Source organism: Seriola aureovittata, chromosome 20 (assembly GCF_021018895.1).
Source record: "Seriola aureovittata isolate HTS-2021-v1 ecotype China chromosome 20, ASM2101889v1, whole genome shotgun sequence".
NCBI lineage: Eukaryota > Metazoa > Chordata > Actinopteri > Carangiformes > Carangidae > Seriola > Seriola aureovittata.
Window position 1 is genome coordinate 18,810,793 of NC_079383.1, and position 13,000 is coordinate 18,823,792.

General features: G+C 41.2%; 1 protein-coding gene across 2 annotated transcripts in view; it reads left to right on the forward strand.

The window, feature by feature from the left end:
- LOC130161258 (cadherin-12-like) overlaps positions 1 to 12,564 on the forward strand; it is a 91,276-nt gene extending 78,712 nt beyond the window's left edge. For both annotated transcript variants that reach the window (XM_056364423.1, XM_056364424.1), the window contains 4 exons: positions 1,244 to 1,365; positions 6,528 to 6,648; positions 8,024 to 8,275; positions 11,257 to 12,564. In XM_056364423.1, the coding sequence (XP_056220398.1) occupies positions 1,244 to 1,365; positions 6,528 to 6,648; positions 8,024 to 8,275; positions 11,257 to 11,768 (1,007 nt within the window). In that variant the 3' untranslated portion in view covers positions 11,769 to 12,564. The remainder of the gene's footprint in view (positions 1 to 1,243; positions 1,366 to 6,527; positions 6,649 to 8,023; positions 8,276 to 11,256) is intronic.
- Positions 12,565 to 13,000: the final 436 nt, after the last annotated feature.

The following is a 13,000-nucleotide window of genomic DNA, read 5'->3' on the forward strand; positions in this document are numbered from 1 at the left end:
ACCATTGCTCCATCTAGTGGGCCGAAAGATATATCACTGATGATGTACTGAGAGTCGGTCAACAGTTTAGAAGATGAGTTTTTGAAATGAGAGGAGGAGGAAACGATAAACTCTTGTATCCAGAAGACTTTAAAAAAAAAAAACAAATTTCACAGATTTCATTGATAGGCAAGATTTGAAGTTGCTGCAACTTTTTGAAGGCCAAAGTATTCAGGACCTCGATGACAGAAAAGATCAGTATTTTTGCTGGCCGAGCATTAATGTTAGTAGTTTTGTCAGTGCAAAGCAGCAAATCCCATGCTCAGTGTCATTTTTACCTCAGTGGGAAGATTGCTTTTTCCATCAAGGTCAGAGACAGGTTACTAACTGAGCCGTGGCTGCGTCTCCAATCCCCGTGAGACGACTCTACAGATCCCCCCTGCATTCTTCTCAACCACCCACCTACACACAAACCTGCACACCTACGCACCCATGCGCTTGCACCCACACAAACAAGTGCACGCTAAGCCCCCCACTGAAAAGCAAAGCCTATTCCCACATCAAATCCATAAAGTTTACCTTACTTGGGCTTCCACACAAAAAGAACATTTCCGCGCCGTGCACCTGCAGTGAAGGGACCATTGTAACAAACAACCCTGGATTCAAGTTAGTCTTTCTCAAGGGGGCTTTCACACTATAATTAATATGGGTTGCACATCTTATGGCTAAAACCCATAACAGAACCTGAGTAAAAAAAAAAAAAAGAATCCTCTCTGTAGAGCCATATACCATAATGTGAGGCATGCTTTATTTGTAGGCAGCGGATGTAATGCATTTATTGTGTGTTTTTTTATTTAATTCTCCTTTTCATCATCAATCAAAAGCATCATAAAGCAGCAGAGCAGAGTCCCGAGGCAATTTATGCATCAACATGTTCACACATTTGAGGTTTTGTTAGCATTTAAGCGGAGCGTCTTATAATGGGCGTGCAGCTGGGTGGTGTAGCATCTGCTCAAGGACACTGACCGGACACTCGTGCATGACCCTGCCTCTTTAACCACTCGGCCACCCTGCTTCAACAGGGATAAACCTTTTTGCTTTGGCTCATCATCAAGGTGGTGTTACTTTAGATATCCACATGATGTCAGTGCTGTGAAAAAAAAAAATACTCCTGTGTTTTTCTCTGCACTGTCCAGTCCTGATTGCACATTTGTGCTTTATTTAAACAGTTTTGTGATGTGTGTGTGTTTTTTTTTTCTTCCAGATAGTCCAGTCTTGACCAGTCGGGTCGCCGTCACCGTTCACGTGTTGGACATCAACGAGTTCCCACCTGAGCTAGCCAGTCCTTATGAGACCTTTGTGTGTGAAAACGCTAAAATGGGACAGGTATGTTAGCATGTACTCTTTGCCCTGCCTCTCACACGCTCATGGCATTACACACAGCGAATCTTCGAGTGTTAAACCGTGTTGATTTTTCAGTGAGTTCCCAACGGATGATTGGAGTGTTGTTTTTTCTTCCCATAGAGCTGATATGGCTTCAAGGTGGTTGTTGAAATCTCTCTAAAGGTGCTAAATTGAATCTGAAAGGTGTTGATTTATACAAGCACTGACATAGAGTCACTGTTTACACTCAGGCAGAAATAAACGCTGATTTTGCTTGTGTGTGGAGATAAAAATGTAGTGATGTTTTTTTCTGCTTTTTGGAGCACCATATTGCTGTAGTAAATACCGTATATACATTTAGCTTTTGCATTGATACCTAACAGAGGGTGGGTTTTCAAGGTCACTTGAATAAAACCTTTAATTTCAAGGGGTTTAGCAGAATACGCCTCAGCACAGAGTAAGAATCTAAATCTTGAACTGGTTGTGTCATATTGTTCCGTCCACAAATCACCATCTTGACGTACGACTCAACAGTTTACTACACCAGCAAATGGACCAAAGTAAAAAAAACACACCTTTTCATGACACTAGCAGTAGAAAATCTTTCTATCTCATGATTTTGTGCTGCCTGTGTTTCCTGCACTGACTGTCTCTCTCCTGCATTTTGCTGCACTCCGCCTGGACATCTCCACCTTTCTGCACTCCTTCTTGGTTGACGAAGTATTGGGATTATTCAGTTGAACTGACAGTAAACATTTCAGATATCCAGTATAGAAGTAAAATTTCACCTTTATGGTAATCTTCGAAATATTTCCCATTAATTGATAATGACACGCTCCAGTGACAATGCAAAATCCTGTATTTTCCTGCCTTAATATGCTGTCGCAAACTTCTCAAACTAACTGCAGATCTTGCACAGAGAAGCCTACACCTTGATTAACAGAAATGAAAAGATATTAGTGTGATAACCAAAAAGTATTACGACCACTTATAACAATTTGAGATGATTAATCTCAGTGTAATGTGCTAATTTATTTGCTGCTGCTGCCTCTTAACGCTTAGGAAAAGACTGTTTTTCTAATGCACCAGTACAGTTTTCATACATAATAATGTGTGCAATATCATTACTGATCTCAGAACGGTGGCAGCTGAGTCAAGGGCAGCTACCACACTTGTCTGTGGCTAGCTATAGCCAGTCACCAGGATTATCCTCAATGCACATGCGCAAACATCTAAATACATGCTGCTCCCCCCTCTTCTTGTCAAGCCCAAGACTTTGTCAACGGGACACACCCATGAAAATGACGGAAAAATGATAAATGCAACAGCTGGTAGTGAAGTTAGCTTCCAGAGACAATAGCCTACTGCTGCCGCTAGAGGGCAGTAAATTACATGATGAATGCAAACAGGCCATATTAGATCCTTTATGGGACAGACCGCTGTTCTAAGGTGTAAGGAGACATATCACTTCCACATTCTAATTAATGTCTATTTTTAGCTTTAACTGATCAAGTGCTGCTTGCCTTGCTGGTCCTGACGACATGCCACTGTTTCAGATGATATATTTGAGATGCTGTGGAGAATTTGCCTGGCTGCATTTTAAACCACCTGTGCCTGTAAATTAACCCATTAACTAGCATCTATATGCAGTTAGCGTTGTGAGGGAACAGCTTCTTTGTGGCAGTCTATCAAATTGCTGTAGACTCCTCATCACATTGAGGATGTTTTGCCAGTCCTCAGACCCGTTACAATCAAAACTACGGCTGTGTTCTCCGTTTGAAGGCACCGCTGTCTTCCTTGCCATGTTTTCAGCCTTCAAAGTCAAGTCCAGACACTTAGAAAAAGCTTTTTTTTTTTAAAGGCCCTGATAATATTTTTCTTTCATTCAGCTGCTTGCAACAATGGTGTCCTACATAAGCACAACAAGTTTGGGTTAGTTGAATCTGTCCGTGCTCTTCTCACTGTTTTGATGGGTGCAGAGCTGCGGTGGAAAAACCTGTCAACACATACTTAAATTTTCCAATCAGGATATAGCAACATTTGAACCAAAATCTGCTGACAGTTTTTTTTTGGCACAGTTTTCTTCCGAACTTTGACTTTCATTTTAGCCTATTTCAAGTCCCCGTCGTCTCAAAAAACGTGCTTTACTTATTGTCACTTCATTTGGATGTTTGCCCTTCACTGAGCCGAGTGAAGTTTGTGCGGAGTTTTACACCAGAAGGCTGTTTTTACATTCATCTGCTGAAGAAGTCGGTTTCTGTGTGCTCACTTTAAGTCTGAGTTTAAAACGTGATGTAGTTTTGTCACATTACGAGACTTCTCAGTGAAGTAGGAGACGTTTGTTGTCCACTAGTTAAACTTTTGAAATTAACAATTTTTACATTTGCACACTCTGGATTTTCCAGTCAGGAGAAGGAGTAGATGCAATTTTAAGAAAACTAATTAATTGAACCATATCAGACATAAATTATTATTCAAAGCAAAGTATTTTTATATAATCATGAAGTTATAGAGAAAAACTTGAATTAGAAACCAGTTTTTCAGGGGCCTTCAGGATCAACAGTTCTTTATATTCAATTGCATGACCTCTGCTCTGAACACTTCACCATTGAGCTATTCAATTCATCAGACAAATGAGGTCTGTAACATTTAATCCACTCAGCTGATTGAGTTATAGAGAAATATGTACTTTAAGAAAAGTACAAAAAGTCAAAAACGGCAAACAGCAGAAACATTGCAAGACTAGACAACTGCAGCCAGATATTCAGGTCAGCTGCAATCATCATACAACACGCGCCTTGTATTTAAAAGTCTCACCGTCTCTCCTCTCCTCTCACCTTCTAATCTTCTATCCTATTTCTTACTCACTTGCTCTAATCTCCTTCTTTTTATCTCCTCTTTCCCCTCCGCTTCTTCTCCCGCTCCTCTCTCCTCTCCTTGCCCTCCAGTGCAGAATACACTCCTTCCTCCAGTGTTCCCACAGCGTGACTCCACCAGGTGTTGCGCACAGCTGGTGGATGATAAAGAATTGCAGATCTTCACTTGTAAAAATCCATCACATTTCTCCCTTGATGATTATCTGTACTCCAAACTGCTCAAAAAGCATACAACCCACTTGTTTTGGAGTGTCTCACGCTGTGGCACAACCTCCCATGGCAAATAATCTCTATCCAGGACATCGCCAAGCAAGAGAGGGAACCGACTATTTTCATTTGAATGTGTGGGAAGAGCAGGAAGAGGACATAAGGCATAAGTGAGATTTGCAAATGAAAAAAAAGGTCAGTGCTGTGGCAAAGAAATACAGTGGAATATTTCCTTTTTTTTATTATTTACTGTACTCAGAGGCCCGACCGGTCAACTGGTCAAGTGTGAAATGAGAAAACGCAGCAACAAAGGAAACGTACAACAAGCATTTACTACTGTGGAGCGCTACGAATTAGATATACTGAGGACAACCAGTGCTATAATATGTTCCCCGCTCTTTAATTTATTTCCTTTGCTTTTTAAAAAAACATAATAACACAGTGGAATGCTAACCACCTCAATCACTTTGTTATGCCGGAATAATTACATTTACATTTGCACCATTTAGCTGCCACTCTTATCTCACTGAACTTAAATGCAGCCGAGTGCAAAATCAGAGTACACTTAAAGCCATTTCACATATACAAAAGCACTAAATAATAAGCAGTAGCAGCAGGCGCAGCTCTCCTTGTGATTGAGAGGAGGTGGGAGGCACTTTGAAAAGAGAAAAAGAGCATTTGTAGTTGATGGATTCCAACTAATATTGCAATTAGAAAATTCAACAAATGGTGTTATTTTAGTACTGAAGTTAACGAGCCAGTGTCATATACCAACATTTGATATTCATTCAGTTCCGTATTTATTCTTGCCTTTGAAACGGCTTTTTAAAAATATTTGCAAAATCAATAAAAAAAAATGATTCAGTCATTTGTTGAGTAAGATGTTGGACATTTGGACCTGGAACCTGTAACACAGCAGTTTTGTGGGATGCAACTTAATTGCTCTTGCACTTGCAAAATATACTATTTTTAGATGTCACGTTGGGTTGCGGTAATGTTTGATGGGCATCAGCCATTACATCTAACATGACTAATTCGCTTTAAAAAAAAAAAAAAGAAGGTCGATGGATGAAATGCAAGTGTAATTGTTGGTTGCAGCTTTAGATTTATTCATCACAGAGATAATTTGGTCACAGAAAATCAAGAGTGTGAAGTGTACATCTGCTGTGGGGAACACAACAAAACACCTGGTGTCAGGATTTTATTCAAATAATGAGAGGTGAAAGAGAGGGAGAGCAGCACAGTGAGGTGGATGTAACAGGGCAGGAGGGCTGATTAGTTGCTCCTGCGTGTGGGGGATCCTGGGCCGAGGGCATCAGGTGTCCAGCAGGTCAAGCACAGTGAGCAGGGGAGAGCAGACTGGTGGCACAGCTGGGCTGGCAGGACAACCAGCTAAAAAAACAAAAACAAAAAATGCTCCGAGACATTTTGGGGAAAAGAAGTCAGCAGTCTGACACAGATGTGGCTGAATCAGCAGTCTGTGTCTAGCAGGGTGGAGGTTAATGCTCGTTTGGCGAGGACTTGTTTCAGCAAACCCTGTTGCACATTTTCAGACATAAATGATGGAGTTTGTTTGAAGTAGGTGTTGGATTGATCAAACTGTCTTTTTTCTTCTGCTATTGTGGGTTTCTCTATGGTTACAGCAGATGTACTGTAAAATAAGTTCAATATAAAACAACTGTCGATGACCCTTGAACAAGCTCCAGCAGTTTTGAATGAACTTAATCCATCACACTATGTGTTGAGGTAATCTAGAAATTTCAACAAGTTATCAATCAAGTGTTCAGTGACTGTATCCAAAACTACAGAGGGAACAATCCATTGCCTTGTTCCAGCACTGACAGGTCTGACATAAAGTCAGTTCAGGACTAGTTGAATAATTTCACAATTTCTGACAGAACAAATTGACCTGTAGGAATTTTTATTTGACATTGAAAAGACTACTCAAAACAAAACCTTCCAACTGTGCAAATCAGTGGATGCAGAGGAAAGGCTTACGGTATACTCCATGCAAAGAGGAGAGAGACAGAACTACAACATAAAACGACAAGTAAATGCTAATGATAACTTTATTTTTAACAGGTGATTCAAACCTTCAGTGCAAAAGACCAGGATCTCTCGACTTCTGGACAACAGTTCTCCTTTAAATCACCAAAGGAAGATATGAAAAACAACAAGAATTTCACCATCCGGGACTTTGGAAGTAAGTGTCCTTATGGTGGGACAACAGCTGTGTTTGGTGCCATGGTGAGTCAGTGCAGTGTGATACAGTGTAGAGCCTGAAGATATCACCTTGTGACAGTTTACGCAGCTTCCTCCGCTAAACTACTTAAGCCACAACAAGCTCAGGAGTAATTATTATTAACTAGGTGAAAAGTTTTCTGCTCTAAGCAATAAGAGTGGCATGTTTCAGCTCTAAAAATAACTTCAACACATGCAGTCAGACGTTGTCTTATCATAAGGGCATATATGACACTCTGCAGAGAGCACTGGCCAAGCCCTTTGAAGTCTAACCAGAAAGACGGTAATGAAAAGTGGGACATGGCAGGATGAGGCCAGGGAAAACGAATGCATTCACCATCCTTGACAAGCCCCGGTCCGAACCTCTGATCCAGTTTTACCTTTTGGACACACTGTCTTGCAGTTTCCTGACTGCCAGGGGCCCTGCGAGCACACTCTCCAGATACAGAGTGAGATCTGATAGGCAGGGACAGGAAATAAAAACACCATGGGCACCGCGAACAGGTTCAGCAAGAGAGAGAGAGAGGGAGCAGAAACACAATCGCTGTTGTGCACAACATGCAAGGTGTGCTAAAATGCCTGACCTCCTGTCAAGAAAATGTGCCAGGCTTTGTCAGTAGAACAAACCTAGCTTGACAGGGGTCAGACAGTCTAGCTGTAGCAGACAGAACCAGGCAGGTCCAACATGACATGTTCCCTCTCTCTCGTATACATTGTCGACCTCTATTCCACTCGCCATCCTCACACCTCCGGCTGTCTTCCCAAGTTGTTCCCTTTGTGTGTTGTTTTTTTTTTTTTTTTTAATCTATTATCTATCATAGCTAATCTGCTGTTTCTCAGGAGTGATGCTGCCTGCACAAAGAGATAACAAAAAAATAACAACAGATCCAAATAGTTCTCGCAGTGCAGGTAGAGGGAAAACGCCTTACAGTGTTTCGGGCAGTAAATGTAGTGGGTGTGGTTAGGCTCCATCGCCTCTTAAAGTAAGCGGTGTAAAATGGCGAGAGCTGCGATAAGCCATGTCTTTGATATGTTGCAGTTTTTCAGAGAGGCACATTTGCGGAGGATCTCATATCAAACATAAAGAGTTATCAGATACTGAAAAGGTTTATCTTTCTCATTCTTGTACCTACAGACTTGTAATGTAGCTCAGAGGATTGTCTGACTGATATGAGGTTGGACTGGGTGGAGTATTTTCTGTGGCTTTGGTCAGAACACCTGTATAGATCAAGGAATACGCACTTGCTGCAGTACTTTAAGTTTTTCCACACAAATCTTTTTTTTTTAATTTAGGGCTACATATGTTTTAAAAAAAATCTCTGTTTCCCTTCTTCTAGATAACACAGCCGGGATTGTGACAAAGCGGAGTGGCTTTAGACGCCGTTTACAAGAGATCTACTTCCTTCCTGTGATGATTGAAGATAATGGCTACCCACCTAAGAGCAGCACTGGCACACTTACCATCCGTGTATGTGGCTGCGAATCCGATGGATCCCTGTTAACCTGCAGCGCAGAGGCCATCTTTCTCCCCGTGGGTCTCAGCACAGGAGCTCTGATTGCCATACTTCTATGTATCATCATCTTGTTAGGTGAGACCTGTTGTCTCCTGGCTTGTAAACGTTCTTCATTTTAGCACATTGTCACTGATAATCATTAAGGAGACAGGAAACTCTAACCCTAATTGTTATTTGTATTGCCTTAGTGCTACAGCCATGATCTTAAAGCACAAAATAACCTTCCACTGCTCCACCTGGGTATGATTTTTAAGACTATAAATATATCTTTTAATCTATAATTTATGTATCTCAGTGAGCTTTGTCACCTCAGTGTATTCTTTCTTGTTGAGATATGACTATTGCTTGACCTTTCTGTCAAATTTAGTTGAAAATGTATCCGTATCAAATGTTGAAATGTTGTGCAAAGGTCCATCCTTGAATTCCAACCTCACTTTGTCCAAAGTTTATCTATTTTAAGTCTTCCCTGGTGCAGTTTTTAGATTTTGATTAGCTCAAAATGTCATAGTTAAAATTTATTGCAAGACCCTGAGCTCAGTTCATGAAATACAAATATGCATCTAAATGTACATCTAAATGACCAGATCTATTTCCATTCGGCCATTTCTGACAAAAACTGATTCCAAACAGACTGAGCTGACCATCAGTTTGGCTGGGCATCTCTCCGGGAAAGTCTGCAGATAATCACATAACCCATATGATTTTGGTCATTCAATGAGACATTTGAGATTGGAAGGAGGGACGCTTGGCTCTATAAACTAAATCCAATTTGGCTGCCCCGTGGTCGCTTCCCAGGCTGCAGCTTTTACATTTCCCACAAGGTCATAGTTGTAAAACCCCTCCTTAATTCCCTGCTATTAATGTCCAAACTCATCTGCATAGCAGGGAGGAAGTAAATGTGGGTTTATGGCATCATTTTCTGAATTGTGAATGTGGGACGGTCGGTTGTTAAAGAAGGTCCCATTTTACTGTGGAAGTCAAGGCTAGCCATGACCTTTTGAATTGAGTTGTATTTACTTTTCTCTCTCTCTCTCTCTATCTCTATTATATGGCCTAACAGAGAATCATCCATGAAATTGCAACTGTGCTTCAACATTAATCCTTTTTCATTCATATGTGAAATATCAGCTCCAGTTCCATTGTTTTATATGTGAGGGGACATAAAAGCACACAGGTGATTGTAGCGGTGTACTGTGAGGCTGTATCGGTGTGTTCAAATGTCTTCAAAGCTCGGAGTTGACTCACACCCAGGGCTGAGGCAGGTGCCAAACTGTCATGCTGTCCCTGAGCAGGAAAGTGGCAGAGAAAATCAGAACTCACAGTGAGAACATTTCCATGGAGCCACTTAGTTCCTGTGTAGGATTTGTCAGGATGACCCAGTTGTAGTAGCTCTCCTGTGCGAAGAAATGATGAGGTAAATTAAACAGACCAGCACAGAGACTTTCATCTGCATTGCTGTTTCTTCCATACTGATACGGATTGGGTGCACCCAGTGACAAGCTGTGTCCAACCAGTGTGTCCTATAGTAACTGCCTGTTGTTGAAGTCTGTGTAGGTGCCACTGGGGGGAGCTGGCACACTATCACACTATACACAGGTAGATAAAATCACTTGGGAATGAAGGAAGGCAGAAAGGAAGTGAGATGCAAAAAGGATGAAAGTAAGAGACCTACTCAAGGTTTTTTTTTTTCAGTCTGAATATATTCATTGGATTCTTTCATTTGAATGATTTCAGTTTTATCCTGGTCATTGCTCTTTCTCCTAGATGCAACTGTATATTAAAAACCCAGAGGAAAACCACATATTTTACTGCATTTTTCACTAAGCAGACAGAGAGAGGGACACGGAGCAAGATAGACAGGGGGAGACAGATTGCACTGACAGGAGAAAGGGAGAGAAGGAAATTTATTGTAACATTACGTGTTAGAAATCACACAGTGGTACTACAGTGCCCAAAATATGCAGAACCTCACGCAAGCTCTGAAGGGATGCGTGCTAAAACAGTAAACTGTCGCTTTGGGTGTATTCTCAGCGGTACACTTTTGCCTCCAACAGTGTTTACAGCTCTTATGCTAACTGAGTATGTAATGCCGACAGTGCAATTATTTGTTCTGTGCTACAATAACAATTCAAATCCCAGTAGGTATTGATTTGCAGGTCAGAATATGTCTAGACATGTAGGTGAAAATTGGGCTAAATTTGTTTTTGCACATATCAAGGTTGCATGCTCTATATTGCTTCAACAGGATTCCATTTACTCTGACTTTACTCTAACATTTAACCTACAGTAATAATAATAATAATACATTTTATTTAAAGGCGCCTTTCTTGGCACTCAAGGACACCGGTAGACAGGACTAAGAGTCTTCAGCCTGGCTATGTAAGGCTGTACCTATAAACATAGTGGTGCTTTGAGCTAATTGCTAATGCCAACTTGCTAACATACTTAAAATGACATTGACACTGACATTTTCAGCATCTTAGTTTAGCGTGTTAACATGCTAACATCCGCTAATTAGCGCTAAACACCTGAAGCTTATGAGAATGTGATTAGTAGTGAAGGTTTTTCGCCATAAGCCACAGCATGGGATGAATACGCCTGTTTTTGACCTGACAACGGCTCTTGATGAAATGTTGAGGGATGACCCAAGTGTTTGTAGATCGTCCTGAGGAGGACATGAACATCTGTGCCAAATTTCAGGTCAATCAGTCAAATGATTTACTGATTATTAATCAATTGTAAAAGCATTTCACACAAAACCACAAATGGCAACATGATGGTGTTGCTACAAGAAATGTCAGGGGACTGCCAAAGTCGTAGGCTTCATCCTCTTTATGAATATCTGTCCAAACATCTTGCCATCCCTGCCAGGATCGGCTAAGAACTAATGTCTAACTTCTCAAAAATGTCGACCAAATTCCTCAATACATTGATATCTTTTGAGCTTCAGACCACCAACACCATGATTACTAAAGTCTCCTCTTTCCTCACAGGTAGTGCACACAGTTATCTCAGTCTGTCATCTGATATGTAATTCTCTCAATTTGATCCCCCAGTTATTGTGGTCCTCTACGTGGGCTTGAGACGGCAGAAGAAAAAGGAAACCCTTATGTCATCCAAAGAGGACATCCGGGATAATGTAATCCACTATGATGACGAAGGAGGGGGCGAGGAGGACACGCACGCGTTTGACATGGGGACGCTCCGCAATCCCAAGGTTGTCAAAGAGAACCTGTTCCGCAGGGACGTCAAACCCGAGATGAAGAGAGATCCCAGGCCGGCTGCGTCTCAGGACAGTGCCGACATCCGAGATTTCATCAACCAGCGTCTGAAAGAGCACGACGTGGACAACTCAGCCCCTCCCTATGACTCCCTGGCCACGTATGCTTACGAGGGCGACGGCTCTGTGGCCGAGTCGCTCAGCTCCATCGAGTCCCTTGCAGTAGACCTCGAGGAGGACTATGATTACCTCAATGACTGGGGGCCCCGCTTTAAGACATTGGCAGGGATATTTGGGGAACAGTCAGAAACTCAGTCGGACTCAACAACCACAGAGAACACACATTGATGTTATTCACAGACTCGAAAAGCAAGTATGTAACAATGTTCTTTTGGTTGGCGACACACAGCGTTTCAGCATTGTTTTCCTCCCATGTTATCTGTTCTCATCTTCTTTCCAGCTCACTTTTTTTTTTTTTTATGTGGTACTTTACCATGCTCAGTCCCAAAATTGTAAAAATCGAGGGAACATACGGTAACATGATTGACATGATGAGCAAAGCAGCCGTTCAATTGTCAGTAAATTGAATGTTGTTTCGTCTTACAATTTGTTTCCTCTTGGGGAATACACATACAAACGGAAATGTTGTCATTTCCTACAACATCCTTAAAAGTGCCTCAATATAATTGTTCTCTCTCACTCGCTATTTCATGCCACATATCCAGTGTTGCTCCTTAGAACCCCATAGGTTAAGCTGATTGAGTCAGCACACAGTACTGTGCTCTGACTGGCCCAGGCATCTACCAAGACCAATGTCAACTCTGTTGGGGATTATGAAGTGGCCTGAGTTCGGCCAAAGATGTTTTGAATGTTATTTATTGTTCTATTTATTTATTGGCTGATTGAGTTTGATTAGATTTTTGTGTATTTATCTATTTATCTCTCAGTCATCGATCTGTATTTTTTATTTTTGGAGACACTCAAGTAATTTTGTAATTAATCAAGGCCCACATGAAAATGTATGTTTCTGTTATGTGGGTCCTGTGAATAGACTTGTACTAGAGTTGTAAAAAGATAAATTAGGGCTAAATACTGCAGTTCAGTCATGTAATAAACACTGTTTTCTTAAATAAACCACACTTGGACAAAATCCCTTCCTGTGTTTACTTGTTTGGCTCACACTCTGTCTGATGTATTAATATTGAAAGTAATGCACTTTTCTCATGTGATTAAAAATGTACCATATGCATTGGCACTGTCTGGGACAGTCAGTGTGAATGGGCTATACCACGCTAGATATAACAAATGGTACAGGTACACAAAGTAGAATTACCAGAATCTTTTGAATCCATGGTGACATATGTCATATTCATATGTACCATCAAATGAATCAAATGACAGTATTTAACTTGCACCTTTTTTTCCCCGCTAATCCCACCAACAACACAGCTCAACCTTCCCTGAAGAGAGAACTTACTTCACATTTGATTGGTTTTCTTCAGACAAATCAACAAATAAATGCTTTCAAAGGGAGTGTTTCCTGGTTCTGCTAAATATCGGCACGCTGAAGAAAGGCAATC